The sequence below is a fragment of the Astatotilapia calliptera genome, chromosome 22 (assembly GCF_900246225.1).
Source record: "Astatotilapia calliptera chromosome 22, fAstCal1.2, whole genome shotgun sequence".
Lineage (NCBI taxonomy): Eukaryota > Metazoa > Chordata > Actinopteri > Cichliformes > Cichlidae > Astatotilapia > Astatotilapia calliptera.
Window position 1 is genome coordinate 27,011,568 of NC_039322.1, and position 10,347 is coordinate 27,021,914.

At 42.8% G+C, this 10,347-nt stretch overlaps 1 protein-coding gene across 3 annotated transcripts; it reads right to left on the minus strand.

The window, feature by feature from the left end:
- Nucleotides 1-238: 238 nt before the first annotated feature.
- LOC113015392 (uncharacterized) lies at nt 239-5,182 on the minus strand. 3 transcript variants are annotated; one of them, XM_026157412.1, is made up of 3 exons: nt 3,306-5,182; nt 1,726-1,836; nt 239-654 (listed from the first exon to the last, which is right to left on the minus strand). In XM_026157412.1, exon 1 carries the CDS (start codon nt 4,743-4,745, stop codon nt 3,549-3,551), a length of 1,197 nt encoding a protein of 398 aa, XP_026013197.1. In that variant the 5' UTR covers nt 4,746-5,182; the 3' UTR covers nt 239-654; nt 1,726-1,836; nt 3,306-3,548. The 3 variants fall into 3 exon arrangements, with proteins under 3 accessions (XP_026013197.1, XP_026013195.1, XP_026013196.1); XM_026157410.1 differs by having other exon boundaries at nt 239-658; XM_026157411.1 differs by having other exon boundaries at nt 239-1,287.
- Nucleotides 5,183-10,347: the final 5,165 nt, after the last annotated feature.

Sequence of the window (10,347 nt, forward strand, 5' to 3'; positions counted from 1 at the left end):
GCAACTAAAATAATACAACAAAAAGTAGATATACATACAAAACCCAAGCTGATGTATAAAAAGAAATCTGAAATGAAAAAAACATAGTCTTCCACTGCACATTCACTCCAATTAAACCTTTTAGAATATTTTAAAATGCAGTGTAAGTTCCTGGCAAACACAAGAAATCTGTAGCGTAATCTGTAATGGAGTTTTTCTTATAGTTATTTCATATGAAGGCAGAGTTAGGCAGAATGAGTCATCTATGATTACATGTTTATTTCACTGAAGGATTTCAAACTTTATACAGACATCAGCTCCATTTAGAGACAGAGTCAGAGAAAGAGACACACTGAGCAGCTGAGGGCTTCAGTCAGAGTTCATGCAGACTGCAGGACAGCACTGCCTGATCCGCCTGGTGACACAGGCAGGACCTCCTCCGGCTTTGCATGCTGAGCAGCCACCCAGCAACCTCTGACCTCTGGCTAGTCACGGGGTTTTGATCCTACCATCAGCCAGCGGCAGCACAGCTGTAGCAGCAGAGTGAGGCATCCTTGGGCCCCAATTAGGCTTCCGAGTCCCAACCGGCCTGCCGTGGCAGCCCTCCTCCAGGGAACCAGGGGCCTGACACTGATGTGGCTGAACAGCAGCTGAAGGGGAGGGCAGCAGGAGGTGCTACCTTTGAGGCAATGCCAATAAGTGGTTTAAAAATGTATGGCAATCTTGTCAAACTTTCTTCATTTCATGGTGCCATAGCAACTGACTCAGGCACATAGCATGGTTGGCAGTGGAAAAAAAAAGAAGGTGGGTCATATTTGTTCTCTTACATCAACACATACCTACACACTATTCACATTTCAGTGATTCTAATGTAAAGGCTGGTTCAATGAGGTGATTCTATACAACATTGGTACAAAATGACAGAGAAGAGGGAGGGAAGCTGATTAAGGTGAGGTTTGTTATTTACAGCTAAAAACAAAACAGCACTGTGAGATGATAAAGGCAAAATTTGCCTCCAGGGAAATATCCTACTGAAGTCGGATCTTATTGTAACTCCTCTATCTGCTGTACTGCCGGTGTAACTCATAGTTTGATCATTTGTCAGCACGGCAGCTCAATAAGGAGAGATCATTTGGAAGAACCGAACAGGATTTGCTGAGATACAAAATTCAATTAAGCTGTTTGGCGATTAGGCTCCGACGACCTATTGCAGCAAAACAGAATTTCTGAGGTGATACGAATTAGTGCAGGACCCCCTGTAGTCTAGACACTGGCAGTGATGAAGTTGATGAGGGCTTGGATGGAGCTCTGAATGACCGAAGTAAGGTTTAGATGGGGATGAGGAGGGATGAGATTTAAATTACACAGAATAAAGGCTGATTGGTTCAGACAAGAAAATGACTGCATTAGTGCAATGTCAGCATTGAGGATGACAACATGGAAAAGTGGAGGTAATGTAAAGAATAGGCTAGCATCCAACAACCTGGAAACCAGGGAGATAAGTGATTACAGAACTTCCTTATTGGACTTACTTATAAGCTTCATAAATGCAAAAGGAATATATTATATATATATATATATATATATATATATATATATATATATATATATATATATATATAACCATTCATACAGTGAGCACTTTGTCTAACAATTTACACCCACTAAGTGTGATGGATGCATCAGTATCATGCCTGAGGATATTCTAACATGCGGACCAAGGGAGCCGAGAATTGATCCACTGACCTTTGACTCGCTGGATGACTTGCGTGAGAGGACCCTCGATGTGCTACCTGGTGCTCCCCGTTAAGTCAACCATGCCACGGCCAACTTCGCAATACAAGCTGGCAGCAGAAACTGTAAACAATTGTAAAATTGTAGAATTTGTAATTCATACTGTTGTGAACTTGCAAATACCGTATAATTAAATACCCAACGCAGAACCTAGCTGGTAAACAACAGCATCATTGTTTGCTACCACTAGCAAAAAACTCTCTGAAGCTACACCAGTGTTTGTTTTGCTATCTGGCATTTGTGATGGGGTCTGTGCGTGCTCGGAGCTGTTTGATTTTTGATGTTAGTGATTAGCGAACGCCTACACGCAGCTAAGAATAGCTACTGTTGGTCACCCCATTGAGGAAAAGCAGTCCGGAGGGAACGAGTTACAGCCTTCACAAGTGTAATATTTTGACATCCTCAGAATTTTGTGGAAAATCTTTCACACAGTGTTCAGTCCACATGCTTTGGAGTGACTTCTAACAGTTACTTAATGCATGTTTAATGAAATGTAAAAACAAACGCACAGCGTCTGTCACTAGAAAGAATTCTAACGTTAATACATCACAATTCCAATGCCATTACTTTAAGTAAGTTACTTCTAGCTGCTTCCTGATTCAGACAGGTTTTCCATAGTGTGTAGCTCAGTATAGCTGATTTGGCATTTTTATGATGGGTTTGTGTCTCCTCCTGTGATCAAACTTGTTGTTGGTGGTCATGTAAACCACTACACTATGGAGCCTAAATGCACTTTCATTACTAAAAAACCTTCAACTTATATATTTGTACTAATGATAGCAATGAATTGTGTCCCAATAAACACAAGGTAGCTTACTGTATGTGTTCAAGAGTCTGTCTCTGTCATCCCTGCAATGTAGTGATACCCCTTAGTTTAGCTGCTAAGAAAACGGATGGTCATTGTGAATAGTGTTAATATAAGTGTAGAGGATGGAACAGAAGGATAGAAGAGACTCACAGAAAGCCAGGTGGGTTCTCATATACTGAAGCCCATGAAGCAAAATGAATGCAGAGGAACACAGAACCAGTACTTCTGTTTTGGTTATAAATCTGCCCTTAATGTGTCCACAGTTTGTGGTAATCCCTTGTGCATTGGTGTGCGAAGCTAGTGAAAATTGTTAGCATGGTTGTATTTCCTCAATGCCCACATCACCACTCGTTTGGTTAAATATGGTGTTACGTTCCCCTGAGGGGTCTAGGCGGGGAGGGGGAAGTAACAAAAGTGACCGGGTCAGAAAAAGGAGTCAGGGAGGCAAAACAGTTAAATAAAACAGTTTTATTGAAGTAATTCAACTAAAAGAGACGGACAAGCCGTTATCACCATAAAAGAAACAAACAAAACTCAGGCGTCGGTCAGTAAAGCAAAGTCAAAAGGAAAGCGCAGCTCACTAGCTGGAAACCACAAACACAGCTCACTAGCTGCAATCACCACAAAACACAGACAGCTCACTAGCTGCAAACACCACAAAACACACACACAGCTCACTAGCTGCAAACACCACAAAAAAATGGCACTCTGGCCCAGAGCTCACCTTTCCCTGGGCTTAAATCTCCTTGATTACTGACGAGAGTCAGCTGCACAAAAGGGAAAGGTGGCACCTCAGGCAGAAGAGGTAGTGTGACACGCCCACACAGGCACCTTCAGGAGGAGGCCCTGCTAGGGCCGTAACACCCCCTCCCATAAATACAAACCCGTGGTTTGTCAAATTATCTCGATAACCAAAATGATTAATCAAGTCCGTAACCATTGCATCACCAAATTGCAGGTTTTCCACCTACCAAACCCCATAGCAACGGTTAGGCATTGTCAGCGGAAGCTGCCAACCCCATCTCAATGGGTTCAAAATACTTACTGAAGGTGGCCCCAGACCCTCAAAACAATGTCTCATGTGATGGCTAGGGCTTTTTTGAGCCATCACATGTGGAGAACACAGGCAGTCAGAAGACCTTTCTGCAACACTTTGCAGACGATTCCTCAAGTCACCGGTACAGGCATGTTTGTTAGCCAGGGTTGCGGGTCTTACTGGTGGTTTTATACACAGCCTGTCCCCCTGCAGGTCATTTTGGGGACCTAGGAAATTGTCAACCAGCGGCCGCTCAGAGTTAATTGATCCCTTACACTGACCACAGGAGCCCCTTAAACAACTATGCCCCAAGTGTGGTCCTTTGCTGGGCCTGACAACCTTGTTAGTTTGAGAACCATGAGTGACTGTTTTCAAATCAGGCCTTCTTCCCTTTCGATACGCTTTCCGCTTAAGTGCCAGTTTCACACAATCAGCAACCACATGGCCAGGCTTGTGGCAGAAGAAACACAGTTTTGCTTTGGAACTTGAAACCACCACTTTTTCAGCCTCGTTAGCTGGCTCCCTCCTAGCTCTCCAAGATGTATTGTAGTGAGAAGGGATGTCACATTCCACAGCATTTGTTTTATGAGTTAGGGTAAACTCATCTGCCAGTATGGCAGCCTGCTGTAAAGTGGAAACCCTCTGTTCGCTTAAATAAAGAGCAATGCACTTAGGAACAGAGTTTTTAAAATCCTCCACAAGCATGAGCTCACGTAACGACCCAAAATTGTGAACCTGGCTTGCAGAGCACCACCTACCAAAAAGCTTTGCCTTCTCCCGAGCAAAGTCAAGGTAGGACTGACCCTGTGCCAACTCCAAACCTCGAAAGTTCTGCCTATAGGCCTCAGGCACAAGTTCATAGGCTTGGAGGACGGCACTTTTAATCTTTTCATAAACTAGGCTGTCCTGCCTAGACAGACCAGAGCAAGCTTCCTGAGCCTTACCTGTGAATTTACACAGCAACATCACCCCCCACACGTCTTCAGGCCACTGTAATGCAGTTGCTATGCTTTCAAACACACTGAAGAAGCTCTCAACACTGGATTCACAGAAAACGGGAACCAGGTGGATGTTACTGCTTACAAACGAGCTTCTAGACACCTGTGCACTGATGGCTTCATCAGCCATTTTAGGGGCCGGAGAAGGGTTAGAAAACACACCCTAATTAAGACACAACCACACCCGTCTGCCAACTCACTCAGAAACTACACAACTTAGTTTAGCTGACCAACTGACCTCTTACAGCATACACAATAAACAAACACAACTTACCCAGTTCCTAAGCACAACAACCTTTACCTACCTATCTTCTGGAGCGGGCTGGGCTCGAGGCGACTTGAAAGGCAGAACTTCAGCGACCGGGGCCCTGAATTGCCTACCCCCAACAGGGAACTAATCCCCGCCCAGGATTACTCCGAAAATAAAAAAGGCAAAATAACAAAATAGTGCCCGAAGGAAGAACTTAATAAGCTCAGCTGGACACTCACCTAACTTAACTGGGAAGTTGAACCTCTAAAGGCGAAAAAAAACCCCAAGATAATCAAAAACCAATTCCAACTCAAAACTCCCTTTTAGACTATCCCGGACGAGCCCCCACTTGTTACGTTCCCCTGAGGGGTCTAGGCGGGGAGGGGGAAGTAACAAAAGTGACCGGGTCAGAAAAAGGAGTCAGGGAGGCAAAACAGTTAAATAAAACAGTTTTATTGAAGTAATTCAACTAAAAGAGACGGACAAGCCGTTATCACCATAAAAGAAACAAACAAAACTCAGGCGTCGGTCAGTAAAGCAAAGTCAAAAGGAAAGCGCAGCTCACTAGCTGGAAACCACAAACACAGCTCACTAGCTGCAATCACCACAAAACACAGACAGCTCACTAGCTGCAAACACCACAAAACACACACACAGCTCACTAGCTGCAAACACCACAAAAAAATGGCACTCTGGCCCAGAGCTCACCTTTCCCTGGGCTTAAATCTCCTTGATTACTGACGAGAGTCAGCTGCACAAAAGGGAAAGGTGGCACCTCAGGCAGAAGAGGTAGTGTGACACGCCCACACAGGCACCTTCAGGAGGAGGCCCTGCTAGGGCCGTAACATATGGTCACTTCTAAAACAACTAAACGTTGGTGACGATATTTGGTCTACATCTATGTGTAGGTGGGTCCCACGACCTGAGGCTTCCTAGAAAAATATTACATTTTCACTGTTAATCAATTTACTCTCCATCCATTTTCTTCCACTTATCAAATTCAGGGATGCTACGGGGTAGCCTATCCAGTTATTATACGGTGAAAGGCAGGGTACAACCCATATCTGTCACAGGGCTAACACACACGCTCACGCTCACATTCACACCTACGGTCAATTCAGAAACACCAATTAACCTAGCACGCATCTCGTTGGACTGCGGGGGAGGAAGCCGGAGTACACAGATAGAACCCACGCAGAAACACATGGAGAACATGCAAACTGCTGTTCAACTCACCTGAAGCTTGAACATTGGGGCTGATCAGTGTGTAGAATAGTCTTGTAAAGCAGGGGAGTTCATCTCTTGCTTTCTTGTAATCTTTACACTCCATCCACAGAGAGTCCACACACACAAATGGGCAGTGTTCACATTATATAATGTAAAAATGTTCACAGCACACTTGGCTGACAGCACCTTCCCAGCTTATGTTAATGAGCATCTCCCATGTTGAACTGTAGCCAGCAGCCTGGCAGTGCGAGGGAGTGAGAATCTGTGCTGTCAATTATCCAGTGGGAAACTAGCCTGGTAGGGACAGCTTGTAGCACTCAGCCACCAAATATAGTGCGCCTAATGCACGTTTGCCTTTCCTTGAGCTGCTTTAAAACGCTTGTTTAATGCACATCAGATCCTTTAAATCATGTCTGAGCCCTGCATTGTGAGAATGATTCAAACCAATATTTCAGTTTGAGCTCTGAGGCAACAAGTGAGGGTTTCCTTGCCCGTAACATAAAAAAATAGTCATAATAGGCCCGCAAGAGGTTTTTGATCAATACAAAAGCGCTTGGTAATTATTTGGCCTGGAGCTGAGGTGTCTGGCCTCCTTCCTAACACAAACCAACGCTCACACACATCTCCCGGCATTTTGAGCCACTTGGCGATCCAGGATGGAACCAATCGCAGCCAAACAGCACCAGAAAAAAAATTAATCTACAAAGGTTAAAGAGTGAATCTGACACGCTGACAAAGCTGCATTGTTATTTCCGCATTTATAATAGCAACATGTTTCCTGTTCACCAGACGTTTCTGCTGGATCCCTGCTCTAATTAACCGACATGCTGCTCTACATTGTGAAAATGGTTACTTGTAAAAGGGATGGGAAGGTCTGTGCCAAACACCTGGTGATGTTGTTAGAATTTCTCCTGCTGTCAGACCTCAAAATAGACGGCTTAATGTCCCTTGCTTAATGTTTTTAAACATTCACTAACCTTCCAGCTCAAGTTCTGGGATTGAAAGAAGAGGGAGAATTGGAAGTGATCTGTGCATGTGCGTGTGAGGAAGACAAAGCCTTCATTAAAGATCAAGACCACAGTCATGGTAGTCATATCAAATTCCACCAGACCGGCTGCTATTCAGCCTGGATACAAAACTCTCCAGATGGACTCTCTCCAAGTTCAGCTCTTGCCAATCATTCCAGCGCTTTGTTCATTTTGCTCTTTTTTGGTTACATTTTATTGCTTTTGAAAAGTCAAATGTTTCTCTGGAATTAAAATAATTGCATTCTTAGAAAATCCAGGTTTTTCATTTGAAGATGGTCACAGGACACACAATCACCACAAATGTGTGAAACACACTGAAAAGTGTGGAAAGGGCTGGTTTCAGTCATTATGCAAATGTACTGTTTATAAGATTGGGGAAACCTGCAGTCAGCTGAGACTGAAGAAGTCACTTGGATGAGTGACTAAAACACTACGTCCAGATGAACAGAATCAACTTTTGGAAACCAGAATTAGGATTTTGTCTTTGTGCACCTGCAACTAGAGGTTGAAGTTTGTCTCATTGCAGACTAATTTCAGGGGGAAAGTTACTGTATGAAGTACAAATACTTCATTACTGTACTTACATAGAATTTTCAGCTATCTGAAGTTTAATTCAGTGTTTATTTTTTGGACAAGTTTCTCTCTCTGCATTTCGACACAAATATCTGAGCTTTCCACTCGTTACGTTTTAACAGAAGTGTTTTCCTTGGAAAACAGCGAGATGCAGCAGTACTGGCATGTATGACACTATGACAGCACACTGATTAAATTAGTCAGTCGTAATCACAGACAGCACAAAAGACAGATTCAGTCACTCACTGGTTTTGTTAAGTTTCATAATATAATCTCAATCTGAACAAGGGGTGGAATGCTTGCGACACTGCACACTGATTGGCTAATGATTTCTGACTGATAAGTGGTTAGCCAATGAGCTTACCTTCAATAATGCTCTTTTCTGACTCTTAAAATGCCACCAATTTATAGAATTGACCTAAAACTAGCGACTGCGCTAACAAAGTCATCAGGAAATTGTTTACAGAGTTCACAGAGAAAGGGAGCCATGGGCCATTTTCCCACAGACTTTTAAGCAACTGATTTTTTTTGTAGCCACAGTAGTTGCTCAGTTGTGTCCAGCTGGCTTCCCATCTCAGACCTAGTGCAAAAGATAAACCTAGCTTCTATCTGTCATTTCATTAATAGCTTTTTGTAAATGATCCAAATCCGATGTCACGTACATGCTTTGTAGCATACTTTATTAACACACAGTTGCTGTACAAACACAGTCCGATGCAGCTTTTCAGCTTGCAGTTGAACACTTTACCAACAACAACAACATGACAGGACCCAGTTCACACTTTCAAGCCCCCATGCAGCGGCACCACAGACCACCCCCCATCACACCCTCGGACAACACTAAGGCTACATCCAGATGAACACAATCAACATTTTGAGAGTTACTTACCTGAATGATTGAGCATACATCATGATAAATAATTTAAAAAATGCTCATACATGGAGATACTGGTTACTCTTCAGTAAAAGTCTAAAAGGCAAGACAGTACAAAGCAATAGTTGTTTACTGTGCTCCTGTTATCCCTCTATTAATTGTATTAAGCAAAATGAAACCTTTGTTACAGTCCATGTCCCTCTCTCCAAGTGTGCGTTAACATTTGCCTGACAAAATTCAGTTCTGTGTCATATTAAGATGCACGAACAGGTCATAACTTTCATGTAACAAAGAGAATGACTGGAAGGAAGAGTGTGCTGCAGCAACCACAGAGAATGTAGCCTTTTATGAAAAATGCAGAAATCAGAGAAGCTGGAAGAAAATGTAAGACGACCCCCTTTGTCTCTTCTCCTGCAGTGTTCTTCAGTCACAACAAGAGTGCCTTTGAAAATGTAACAGTGAAGAAGCTCATAGTCACGTTGTGATACTAGTGCGCCTGCTGGCTTACGGCAATGGATGAAGTCTCCAGTTGTTTTCTGTGCTGCTGAGGAGCGAATGTGCCTTAGATTCTTGGGAAAGTTAAAGATGGCTTTATTCCGTGTCTATGCATGCACAGGCGGCCTCAGTGTCCCACAGAGGGAAAAAACAAAAACACAAAAAAACAAAATCTGAAATTAGGATCGAGTTGTGTGTCAACAAAGATAGTAAAAGCGGTGAGTCCCCTTGTGTATCGTTAGGGGAAGTCATTTGAAGAAGCCCAGTTTTGTTCCCTGTGAAAAATTGCTTGTATAAAGACAAAAAAATGCTAATCTTAACAACTCTTGTATGAGCGTGACCCTTGTGGAACTCTAGCATGGGATTTCTTGTCTAAGTTACCCCCAGAGACATGATAATTTTCCCCAAGTGATTTATTAAATGGGGATGGCTATAGAACAGTGGAGGGCTGTGACTCGGGGGAGGGAGGGGGAAGCGGCATCATTTTCCCCTAGGGTTGTGTGTGCACACAGCTATGTGACAAATTAGTATCAAAAAGTTATTTCTAGAAGCGGTAAGAAAGAGGAGGGGAGAAACTTCTTTATAGCCGATTGTCATCTCACTGTACCCACAGACGGCACTCACGCTGACCGTTCAAACAGCTCATAGCAGCATTAAAAGGAGCCATTTAATTAAATCTAAAACTAAATTGCCTCATTGTATTTGCCCTAAATCTGACCTACCATAACATGCAATGATTTCTCAGGATGAGCAGCCACATGAGATTTCTCTGTCTGTCTTTGAAGGTAAAGGAAACATAAAACAGGAATTGTGTGGTTATTTTCAAACCCAACAGAGATTCTCTTTTAATTGGAAAATTATAAAGACGTCGTCTTTGGTGGTTCTGATGGTTTGTAAGCAATTGAAACATAAACTAAATATACAGAGCCGATAAACTATATCCCTTGTGAGGTTAAACATCTGAACAAACAGAGATGGGAATCCTGCAACGATATGCAGGATACCTGTGGAATATTCCTTGGATCGGCGAGTAAATTTCATCTTCTGTCCAAACATCGGCAGATCTCATTTTCACTGCTTAAGCTTGTTTAAGAAAAAAGGCTTTCATGGAAACAGAATCAAAAATAAATTCAAACTTTAAAATGAAACAAGCGCAGAACACTCACACGCAAATCCACATCAAAGTGTCATCATTTTGCAGCTTATGTCCCATAACTCATATAAAAGTCAATGAGTTTCACATATCATTTGTATTATTTTTCAATATAAATGAAAAATAGGTTTA

What these genes read in the sequence shown, in the direction of transcription:
- LOC113015392 (XM_026157412.1), bottom strand. Translation starts at nt 4,745, where the DNA reads ATGGCTGATGAAGCCATCAGTGCACAGGTGTCTAGAAGCTCGTTTGTA.